This window comes from Rhipicephalus sanguineus, chromosome 1 (assembly GCF_013339695.2).
Source record: "Rhipicephalus sanguineus isolate Rsan-2018 chromosome 1, BIME_Rsan_1.4, whole genome shotgun sequence".
Lineage (NCBI taxonomy): Eukaryota > Metazoa > Arthropoda > Arachnida > Ixodida > Ixodidae > Rhipicephalus > Rhipicephalus sanguineus.
In genome coordinates, this window is record NC_051176.1 from 165,424,059 (window position 1) to 165,436,360 (window position 12,302).

A 12,302-nucleotide genomic window follows, 5' to 3' on the forward strand; every position below is an offset into this window, starting at 1 on the left:
ACCAATGTGCTATAACAGAGGTGTAGCAAGTATTTTATTTCGGTGAGGGAAAGTCTGATCCCTCTATAAGTGTGAGCATTTACGCATAAAAATGAAAAAATTTGGGAATGGTTTGAACACCACTGGCTATGCCTTTGTGCTATAGTAGTCTGATGTTAACAGATTACACAAGTTAACACACTAATATTTTGGTTATTTTTTAAGCATGCTTACTATTCTTGTTGGTTTGGCAAATCCTCAGAAAGTGTGAGGACATGGAGGAACTAATTGAAGAGCTAACTGCGATATGACACGTATGTACACAACAGAGTTTAGCTGGAACCAATAGAAAAAAGGATCAAGAAACCAGCCCTGAGCTATCCAGTATGCAATATATAATTGTTCATCACCACTGCCGAAGTTAGTTTCATATATGCCTTTTCATGCTCTATTCAGTGGCTGGGTCAGCTTGGCTGCACCACTAAACGAGGAAAACAAGGCCACCGCAAACAGTGGCTTTCATGGTCGCATCAGCAGGGTCAACGTTTGGGATCGACCACTGGATTTCACATCTGAAATACCTCATCAATTCCGAAGCTGCAAAAATGCTCCTGTTCTATTCGATGGACTGCTCCTTAGGTGGACTGGCTATGACAGGTTAGCTACACTGTTATTTTATGACGTTCTCAACATTATTAGCTGGCTAACGACAGAGCACATTTTAATGTTAAATATTACCCTTTCTTTGTGCTGCACAGGGTGGATGGCACAGTAGAGAGGCAGGGCCCAGGCAAGTGTGGGGAGCGAGTGTGTGGCGTAGGCTTCACAGGAGATGAGTGTCGTGTCCGCCACCAAGACAAGACGCCACCAAAGACAATTTACTGCCCTCCAGACATGTGGGTGGTTACGCCTAACAGTTCCGTGGTGCTCCAGTGGGAAGAGCCACAGTTCTCTGATGACTACGGTTCTATACGCATACACGAGCGTAATGGCGTCAGGACAGGTATGCATTTAAATTTTTATTCATGCATTAAAATTAGTGCTTTGTTCTGCTCTGTGCAGTTTCCAACATCCCTTGATCATTTTCATTTGGTTACCTGTGGGGTGCAGCAGCTAGCAGGTGGAAGCCTGCGCTGCTATTGTTACTTTGATTACATCTTAACAACCTTCATATAATAGACAAACAAGTTCTAGATAACACAAGTATGCCGAATATACTGGAAAATAATTCTAGGTTTGTGCTCAAACTTTTAAATGATGAAGTTTGAGCTCTAGCTTTCTGTCAAAATAAGCTGCTTTGCTGATAGACATAAAACCCTTCACATTAATTATTTTTTAATCTTATTTTAGTGCCACGCAGAAGTGAGCCTTGATACAAAGTAGCTTTTACCTTTCACTAACTGAAAAGTTAGGTGTTCTCAAAACATCAGCTTTAAAACACATATGCCTGTGCACTTAAAATTAAAATAAGTTTGTTAGCATGTTAAAAGTACAAAAATACTGATGTATTAAAGTACAATGAATATCATTCTGTAAAAATATTTTATAAATCTAGTGATAATAAGACAGCTTAACGTATGTGCACTGTAGTTTACAGCTTCCATTTTGTCCACGTTTAATTGAACAAATGCAACTATTGCAAATATGCAATGTTGTAACATTGAGATTTTCACAATCTTAAGCGTAGTGGCATTTGTACATGCTTAATGGTAAAAATTAGGCTTGTGCGAATAGTAAATTATAGGTTCAAAGCGAATTCGAAGCGAATTCAAAGTGAATAGTGATTTGGTCGAATAATTTCGAATCGAATTCGAATAGTATATATCACATATTATAAAGAAAAATGAGCATATTTGTCATGACCCAACTAACCTGCACAATATTTTTTAAAATTGAAGCAAGGCATGTGCAGATGGCATTCTTTTAGGTTCAAAGGGAAGTGGAAGCAACTTTGAATAGTAGCAGGATTTGACTTTCGGTAGGATGCAAGTGATAACCTGTAATATACGTTACATTTTAAAATTTACTCTATTTAGAGCATATGAGCCGGTGTAACGAGCTTTTAAACATAAAAAATGAAGCCGGTATAACGAGCTTTTAAACTTAAAAAATGATGAATTGATGTGAGGTTACTTTGATCATTTAACCTTGAAGTGGGGCTTCGCGGCAGTGCGGATTTCCACTGGAAAGGTGTATTCACGGCATAGCGCCCCTGCGCTGCAGTGAAACCCCCTTTACAGGAGGTTACATGCTGTTTATATGTGTTTATTCGTTCATTTCGAATACTTCGAAATTTAGAAGAGTTTCAATCCGCTTTGAAGCGAATTCGAATACTGTAATATTCGTTCGAATATTCACACAAGCCTAGTAAAAATCCTACACCTGTCATGCACCAGAATGCCTCGGTTTTCTTACAGTAAATTTCATTCCCACCAATGGAGCAGTTATCAGCAATAGCAGTTCTATGCAACTGTGTATTTATACAATGAATTTCCTTAATTAAAAAACAGAAATACGTTAAACTGAAAATATCTGATTGAAGATGTAGAACTTGTTCTTCCATCAAGCCCCTTCTTCCTTTCAGGTCAAGCATTCATGAAAGGAACCTATGATTTGTCATATGTGGCTTTGGACGAGGCCGGGAATGCTGCCCAATGTGACTTCAGGATACACGTGCTCAGTAAGGCTGCCCAAAAATTTTCTTTACTTGGCTACTCTTCAGAACCACACAATCTTTTTATTTTTTTACTACGTTTAAGCTGCATAACTAGGTAGTAGCAACCTTGTATGCCTTTAAACCATAAACCACAAGGACACAGGATATGGTGAAAACAGTCAATCCATAAACAGCATGACTACATTTTTTTTAAATTGTGCTGCAAGTGCAGTGCACATGTTCTTGAGGACAGCTCAAAGTAGATGAGAAATAAAGCTACATAGAATGAGCTTCTACAAGCTCACCTAGTTGTTCATCCACAATATACACTTAACCTTGTCTCTACAACACTTGCCAAGTGAGGGAAAAAAAGAAAAAAAGCTGAAATACCTTTTGTAGGTGAATTCTGCCCCTTGCCTGCACCTCCACTTGGCGGCCAACGCCACTGCTCCGACTGGGGCCCTGGAAGTCGCTTCAAAATGTGCACCATCAGTTGTGAGGATGGCCAAGAGTTCTCCCAACGCATCCCAGAATTCTACGTATGTGGCGCAGAAGGATTTTGGCGGCCTGCAGACAGTCCTGGGGATCAGCTTGTCTTCCCTGCCTGCTCACGTGAGCTATTCTTTAAATGCCTTATAAGCAGTTACAATCACTTGATACCTAAAGAAAAATTTTTATAGACTTGGAAAGGCCAAGCATCAGAATTTTCTCTGATACTTTGCTGGATAGTTTGCTTCACTTTTTACCTTGGGATGTTCTTCTGTATTATGTTTGCTTTGTTAATACTACTAACAATAACGAAGATTCCATAGTTCAAAATGCAGAATGAGTGTCAGCTCACAAGTTTAAACTTTGCCGTAGTTTTTTGTAGCATGATGTCACATTTATAGCTAAGATGACCAGGACACACACTAAAGCTACATGGATAGAAGTCTGAACAAGCTGCTGCAGTGAATGACCAGTACTACCGGGTTGCCATTTTCATAACCACAGCTCTCGGACATAACTTTACGACACTTTAAAACTTGTGAATTACACTTCAAGGCATTGACAAATGAAAAATCAACAGCATCCTGCGGTGTACTTCATTTACTTCTGCCTTTGCGTCAAACCATTATTTAAATGACCTTTCAAAATAAACAGTTGGCACTCATATACTCTTGAACGTCACAAAAATGAAGTACATTATATTTCCCATGCTTATTTAGGTTGTTAACAAACCAAACAAACTTGGGGGGGGGGCACTATAGCTTTTGAAGTTTGGACATTAGGATGAAATTCAAAATTCAAATCATTCATTGTAACATTTTTCTTAAGTATTCTCGCAAAAAGCTAACAAAATTTCTGCTAGTCCACTTGTATCTATTTTTCTGCCAGGTGCATGGCACACTGTGTCTGAAGCTAATAAGGAAAGTTTATACTGGGAGCAGAGTGAAGTTACTTATTTTCCTCAGAACCTCTTCCCTTATGAGTGCTACACTATTCTATGTATTAAGCAAAATTATGTATTCAATACTGTATAAACAAAGTAATTTAAGTTACAATTCCTAGCATTAAAGAAAATTGCAACTGGTTGCTACAGCCAAAGAAACTGCAATGAACTATGTCTCAGGTATGGCTACAGTATTTCACAAAAGTAGCACGGGAACCCTGTCGTTCTTAACTGTTAAAATGGCAAATTACCATTTTTCTGAATGTTTGTTGTGGCTTGGTTAACATAATAAACTCTTTTAAACTCATTAAAGTTGACACTTATAAGTGCCTAGATGCAACAATAACCAGAAACCCAAGTTGTAGCTTGCTTGTGTCTTAACACTCTTGACTTTAACTTCATAAACATGGTCTTCTAAGGCACCAACAAAAGCATGCTCCTGCTGAAACTGAACTTTTACTTACTTGTACATTTAGCACTTTTTATCATACCAATGCCCCAGTAGGAAGAAGACCCCTACACATTACAAAGGAATTTATGACAACTAGCACGCATAGCTATATAAAGGTAAATTGTAATTAACAGCACTGACGCTTACAAGAAATGCTTAAGGGTGGCCTCGTTTTGCGAAGCGACATGTCAATGCATGTAAACTGTGTAGGGGTTCGTTCGGCCATCCACCCTGAGATAGATATTGATAGAGTGTATTTTTCTCGGCTTACAGCGAAGCGGCCAGCTCAACGTATCTTCCGCTTGGCAATGAACTTCCCCTCATCTGTGGTGTGCTCCGATTCTGGAAAGAAAATCTTGCACTCACGCATTCTTGAAAGCCTCCTCCAGGTATGATGCAAACTACGTCACAGTGAAAAAGCTATAGCCTGCTTTTTCAGAGAAATAGAGCTGCCAACATTCCGCAAACAAAACTTAGAATACTTTGTTATATAACTCATGATGTACTATTGCTTACATTTGCAGGTGAACCGCAACTGGAGGATATGTGTTGATCCTTCCCCAGGCTCATGCAGTGGCATTCGTGTGAACGTAAATTGCAATAAGCATGCTCGCCTGGTTCGGCGCCAACTGGATGACAGTGATGTGTACTCTGTCGATGTTTCCTTCCCTGCCCACAAGTAAGCAGCCAGATATTTCTCTACACATATGGTTTTTAATTATTATTTAAAAGATTTAAGCACTAAAAATGGCAACATTCTTCAGTATAGCTAAGAATAGTATTTCTTACTGATGTATAAAGAAGGAAGCATCTAAATACCTTGATGCATTTACTGTAGCATAATTGTACTTTATCAGTGCAACTGTTCCGATGTGTCATAAATTATCGTGAAACTTCTTAAAAGAACACTTTGGAAAGCTTAACTGTCCAGATGTTATTTAAGAAAGACTAATTTCATCAGAAAAATGTTTTTTTAATAAAAAGTGTTAAAAAAAGTAAAAATTAACACGGTTTTGGATCAATATTGTGATATTCAAAGCTGTGGTATGTGTGTGTGCGTACGTGTATGTGTGCATTAATTTTTGTGCAATACTTAATTTCAGAGTAAAACTCTGGTAACACACGATTAAAAACTTGACAGGCTTTATGAACTGTTGAATACAGCACAAAAAGAATAACCACAAATAAAGGCTTCATACCAAAGAAAATAATTTTGCCATGCTCTTTTCAACAGCGACCCTGTAGTCAATGTGAACACACAAGAGAAGTCAACTGTCAAGAAGATTGTTGAGAATTCTGTCCTGCAACAGAGTGCCTTCGACGTGCGAGACACGTTACCAAATGTCACACCTGATCTCACCTCCCTCAGCATGGTGACAGACTACGCATGCCCAGCCGGAGAAGTGGTGGTTGCTCCATTCTGTGGTAAGTTTCAAGGGACAGCAAATGCTTGTAGTTAATAATAACTCAAATAGTGCACTCTGTATGTCCAAGAGCCTAATTAAATCTGTCACACCAAGCTCTACAAATGGAAAGGACTGACTGTTCCCATGCGTCTTTTTTTTTTCTCCATTTTAAAACTCACTCAGTACACCAGTACTTAGTGCCATGGAGAACACCACAGGCTATGAAATGCATTTTATTTTTAACTTGTTTTTTGTCTTTACAGTCAAGTGCTCTCTTGGCACATACTACAACAATGCCACACAGTCCTGCCGGTCCTGCCCAGTAGGATTCTACCAGAATGATGTGGGACAGCTGTCTTGCAAGCCATGTCCAGTCATTGCAGGGAAACAGGGCGTCACTTCAGGTCCTGGAGCTCGGTCTGCCGGACAGTGCAAAGGCATGTTACACAAGTTCTTTATTCATCTCACATTTTTCTAGTATTATGAAAATGCTGGAATTTCATTAAAATAAACATAAGGTAAGAGAAAGGAAGGGACAATTGACACAAAAACTTTTTGCAGAGTTCATTATAGCTTAAAGGTTTTTAGTGTGCAAATCAACTATAAGATTGCCACTTATGCATAAGAAAGAACTCATACCTTTAGAGTAAAAAAAATGCATGCGAATTAGTTTGTCATATTTTGTCACTAAAACACAGTTTGTCCTAAACCATTCCAAGAAGAACAATTAAAATAATCTTTGGTGTGGACAAAAACAAGTCTCTAGAATACGTTGGCTCCAGGATGAGGCTTTTCTCATTTGCCAAATGCTACATTTTGGTGTGAATACTGTTCCACAGTCTGTTTCATTAGAGTAGACCTTTCTTCAGTTTATGATGAATTTTAGCATTTCTCAATGAATGTGATAAAGTCCTTAACAAGCATACTGCTAGCAATAGAAGTAGTGAGCTCACATCACTGTTGTGAATGTGCTTTCTGCAGAGCGCTGCTCAACAGGCAAATACTTTGATGAATCTCTGGGACTGTGCCGCTCATGTGGATATGGCATGTACCAGCCACGAGAAGGCGCCTTCTCCTGCATGTCTTGTGGACCAGGCCTGACCACAAGAACTAATGAGGCTGTGTCTGTGCAAGAGTGTCGAGGTATGTGTAACCCGGATAATTTAATTAATCTGTTGACTGAACTATTCTATGCTGTTGCACTAATAAAGAAACAAAATACTGAAAAAAGACAGGCTGCAATATTAATGCAATGTTCTGTAGAAGCCTTTATGTTGAACCTTATTTATTATTATTCTTATTATTATTGCATTATTTTTTTATTGTGATGAAGGTTCCAAACGTGTACTTCACGCGACAACACCGTTGTATTGTGTTTTTGTTTCGTTTTTTTTTTTTTGCCAGAGGAGTGTGCAGCAGGACTACAGCTTAGCCTGACAGGGCAATGTGACCCATGCCCGAAGGGCTCTTACAGGACACGAGGTATGGCTTCTTGCAACCCATGTCCTCCAGGCACAACTACACCTAACTTTGGATCAACCAGCATTGACCAGTGTTCACTTGGTAAGAGCCACTATCCACAAAATTGCCTGTTACATTCAAGTTTAGAACACACACATGTATAATTACCTTGAGCTGATTCTAGTGAGGAAGGTAAAATAAATAAGTTTGAATGCCTGTGCATGTGTGCTGTGTACCGTTAAGTACAAACCTGTGCTATATAGCCACTTCAGAAATAATGTAGCAAAGGCTTTTGCATACGGCATCTATTACATAGTTTCAAACGTGGCTAAATGGGTGGCAATTGAAGTTGGGGAGAGAAAAGAAATGAACGACTGAAGGAAGCCAGCAGTCACTGAATACCAAAGAGACAAAAGAAAATTTATAAGTTAAGGAAACTGTTTAAGGCATTCAAGGTGGCAGTACATAGCATGAAAGAAAGCAAAAAGAAGATATGTGATGCTCCTAAGCACTGAAGTTGTCCTCTGAGTAATGCACATGGTATGCTCAAAACCACTATGGCAGCATTTGTCCCCCTCACCATATTCAATGTTTCTTTCAGGCAATGTTTCCTAACAAACATAAAAACTAGCAAAATGCTGCATTCTATTTGTAAGGTTATTTTATTCACACAGGGGCATAGCCAGAAACTTTTTCAGGGGGGGGGGGGTGCACGGATCCGGTGTGCCCCCCCCGGCTACGCCACTGCATTCAGGGAATGATCTTCATCTTCAGCTTATATCATAGCTGTGCCACTGCCTGCATACAATGACCTTCACCTACAAACAAAAACTTCCCCACCAACTGTGAACACTGAGGTTGGCAGTGAGGTCAGCCAAATGGCATTAAGTCATATTTCAGCCACTGGTGTCTTCACAGCTTTTAAACTTCTTTCAGACCTTACACTTTCTAAATGCCCTAGCCTCTTGTGGCAGTGCAATTGCATGTTGAGAAGTAAGTACTCTTACAAATGGGATTTCTTCCTCCTGTAAAGCTTATGGCTTTTCCACAGTTGCTACGTTTCAGTAGAGACAAGTAAACCAGCACTCAAGTACTATGATATTAACTTGCAACTTTCACGTAAATAAAACCACAAATATCTTAGCAGCTGGAAAATATTGAGAAACCATGCTGCAGGACTCTACAATCCTTCAACTTTTTGGTTGTTTGCACCAAACAATTTAAAAAATCTGTGCCCCGTGTATGCACCTCATTAACAGTGAGCCATGCTCTCTCTCTCTCTACACAGAGGTGTGCCGTGTGGGCCACTACCTCAACAGCAGCAGTGAGGAATGCGCGCCCTGTCCACGGGGCACATACCAAGATGAGGAACAGCGTGACCTTGAGTGCAAGTCATGTCCACCTGACACTACAACAGACGGCATGGGTTCTACAAGCCGCAGTCACTGCTCTGACCCCTGTGTGGTGAATGGCGAGAAGCGAGATTGTCAGGAGCATGCCTTCTGCGTTTTCCTTGAGGAACGGCAAGACTATGACTGCCGATGCATGCCTCGCTTTAGACTCAACAACGACAGCGGGGAGTGTGTTGGTAAGCACCAGTCACTACCCAAAACAAATGTAGCACTGAATACTCACAGGCAGTTCTACATGCCTTGAAAGCATTTCCGTGAGATAGAGCCTCATAGGGACAAAATAAAAAGAAAGCACTAAATCAGTTTAGACCAGTTGAAGTATTCTTTGAAGGTGCTATTTTCAAAGACCAGTTTTCCCTCTCCTGAATTTCCTACTTGAATTACAATGATGGTGCATCAGTGTGACATCACAAATTTTAATGTTTTTCTCATATTTGAGCTGTTTTAGTGCTAGAAATGTTCTCAAATCTTGGTAGCTTAAGTCTCAGACTTCTTTAGAACGCAATGTAGATTTGACCACTAAAGGGTTCACGAGATCTGAGTAGATGCTCAAATTTATATGTCACAGCAGATCGGTGCAGAAACATCAGGACGTCACCACTCATTTGCTTCTGCATGTTTTCTGGCTTAAAAACAAGAGTGACAGGTCTGCTATTCAGGAAGTGTCATCTAAAATACAGATTTTACATCCTTTTAATACGTCTGTACTATGGTAACACAAATTTGACTAGCATCCATCTGGATAAAGGTAACTCAGGTCAAATTTACTGTAACATTGTCCAATTCCCAGCTTGTAACAGTCTGTTTGTTTTTTTCTTTTTTCTGGTTTCTAATGGCTTTAATTTATTACAAATGGCACTATGACAGTAATCCATTTAGACCAATTCAACATTAACACCTGAAAAATGTTAGGACATATTCAATAAGCATTTTGTTGCTTAAGATATAGCCTTATTTTTCCTTTTTTCCCAATCTATGCCACAGATGGTTGCACAAGATAAAAATTATTTTAAAAATAAGCCTGATGTGAGCTTTAAAAATATGTATTAAATATACTGGGAGATAGGGATGCAATATCTAGAGTCAAGCCTCATTATAGTAACGACAGATTACAGCAAAGTAATGAACATAAGGAAGTAATTGTAACTTGGCTTGAAATTCCTACAGAAACTCATGTAGTATCACAAAATACAGCTTCACAAAATCATTTTATTTCAATCAATATTACAAACATTTAGCTCAAAATAAAGATTTACTTATCATATTGCAGCATGTTTATCAGCATTCTTTAAAGTGTGCTTTTTAGCATAATGACCTTCATTGAACACTAGCATTAGAAAATTATTTTGTTTATAATAGTCCACTTATGCAAGGCAACAAGTGTTGTATAAAATTAGAGAGTTACAGAGCTTTGCCTCTTGTTCTCATGAAACACACCAAGACATGTCTTGCCACTACTTGAGAATGCACAGTGATGGTGGAGATGGTTTACTATTGACAGCTGCACTAAAGAAAGCAGTCATCTTGCTGAAGACGTGGCAGAAAACAAGCTTTCATGGTCGATTGGTAGTAGTACCCAGCGGGTTTTACTATTGGTTTGCCACAGTTTACAAGCAGCACTTCTGCATTTTCTGATATTTTAAATGCTTTTAGGCAAGTCTGTTCAGTTCCAGTCAAACTGAAAAAAAAAGAAGGTGATCTCTACCCTAGACAAGACTGAATTGCAAATAAAGCTGTGTAACTATGCAGGAAGTTTCTGTTATGGTACTTTCACACTTTCGCATTTTCGCATTTTTCTACCATTAACTGCAAAAAAGTAAAATGTATGACATTAATCAACTACACAGCTGCCTCCCAAGCCATGTGCACATGCATGTTCAGCAATGTGAAAACACATTGTACTGACTGCCAAATATGTCTGAAAATTCTTTTATAGATGTTTGTGAAGACTATTGTGAAAATGGAGGCCGATGCGAGATCAGCCAGGAAACAAGTGAACCAAGATGTGCTTGCCAAGGCAACTTTTATGGTGACCGCTGTGAGAAGAAGTCGGAATTTGTCTACATTGTTGGAGGCATTGCTGGAGCAGTCATCTTTGTTATTCTCATCATACTTTTGATTTGGATGATTTGTGTCAGGTAAGAGGCTCAAACAATTTATTCAACCTTTATTATTGATGGTCTCTTTTTCTTTCCAAGAAATGCATGCTTTATTATACACAGGACATTCCAGATAATGTGGGCCAAGCTTTAGTTAAAATATTATATGAGGTAGTAGGATAATAAGGCGATGTAGTGTATTATTATTATTATTACATTCACGTTGTACAATTTTACCATGACCAATTAGTTAATTAGGCAACATTAATTAGCTGACTTCACAAATATTGCCTTTAAGCTTAGATATTGTAAGAAACTGGTTCAACCGTCACATTTAATTGTTTATGGCACCATAACTGAAGTTAGGTTATTAGAACTTATTGATGAGCCAGGAGACTAGAGTACCAGAATCACTGGTTTTATCCAGTTAAATAGTAAAACTTATCTTCTTCTTTCTTAAATTACAGGACCATATTAGCTGGGATATTGTGTGTGTGCATAAATAATACTGACATAATTACTTTCATGCATTTGGTTAAAAACTAAATATGGGATATGGTACACTCAAAGCTGAGCTACAGACATTTATGGCACCCTCTTGACAAAATTACAAAGTTTCAGCCAACAACGCGAGCATAACACACGCAGGACACTCAATTACTGTACGACGTAAGCAATATAAGCTACAAAAACATCACAAGATCATGAATAAGCAATTAAGAAGCAAGAAAGCTATTTAGTTGAATAGAATAATGCAGGAAATAATTACGGCAGTGTCCATAAATAAATAAAATAAACTGGGAATGCTTGAATGAATGGCAAGAAATTCTAATCAGACTGAATACAAATATTTAAAAAAAAGAACACGCTTTAAATATTAAATACTGAATATTTTGCCAAGGTGAATGAGAAATGAAAAAAAAAAACATATCAGTTTAGTGATGCAAACATGGCAAGGTCTACCAATAACAAAAACAAAAAGAACAATATTTCACATGTTCTGTGTTGCAGACAGCTTAAAGAACATGCTTGATTACATGAACACAGGGCATCATGAAAAACAGCTACGTAAGCTGCCTGTTAGTACAGGAAGTGGTGCCACTGCTCTAAAACAATACCATTGTGTAGCATCACAGCAGCAGCTGCAGAAATAACTAAGTATTTCCAGTTTATCTGGTTGAACAGCTGACAGTGGTCTTGCCGAATCTTTTTTATTTATGTAGGCTTTAATTACTAGTTATGACCTTCTACACAGCAAGTAACGTCAAGTAATAAGGCACACAGACAGCTTTTTCTTGTGTTCTTATGGATGTAAAGCACAATCTGAAATGAAGACCAAGCAAGAAAAATGTGCCTTAGTGTCATCAAGCTGGCACACATGCTGCAAGCATTGTTAGCAATAAACC

The 12,302-nt window shown here is 38.6% G+C and overlaps 1 protein-coding gene across 1 annotated transcript in view; it reads left to right on the forward strand.

Annotated features, from left to right (window-relative positions):
- LOC119401559 (uncharacterized) overlaps nucleotides 1–12,302 on the forward strand; it is a 123,281-nt gene that overhangs the window by 105,869 nt on the left and 5,110 nt on the right. The window contains exons 44-55 of the mRNA XM_037668461.2: nucleotides 436–636; nucleotides 738–982; nucleotides 2,564–2,659; nucleotides 3,035–3,247; nucleotides 4,792–4,907; nucleotides 5,043–5,197; nucleotides 5,753–5,943; nucleotides 6,188–6,361; nucleotides 6,906–7,067; nucleotides 7,329–7,487; nucleotides 8,674–8,973; nucleotides 10,734–10,935. Of these exons, the coding sequence (XP_037524389.1) occupies nucleotides 436–636; nucleotides 738–982; nucleotides 2,564–2,659; nucleotides 3,035–3,247; nucleotides 4,792–4,907; nucleotides 5,043–5,197; nucleotides 5,753–5,943; nucleotides 6,188–6,361; nucleotides 6,906–7,067; nucleotides 7,329–7,487; nucleotides 8,674–8,973; nucleotides 10,734–10,935 (2,214 nt within the window). The remainder of the gene's footprint in view (nucleotides 1–435; nucleotides 637–737; nucleotides 983–2,563; nucleotides 2,660–3,034; nucleotides 3,248–4,791; nucleotides 4,908–5,042; nucleotides 5,198–5,752; nucleotides 5,944–6,187; nucleotides 6,362–6,905; nucleotides 7,068–7,328; nucleotides 7,488–8,673; nucleotides 8,974–10,733; nucleotides 10,936–12,302) is intronic.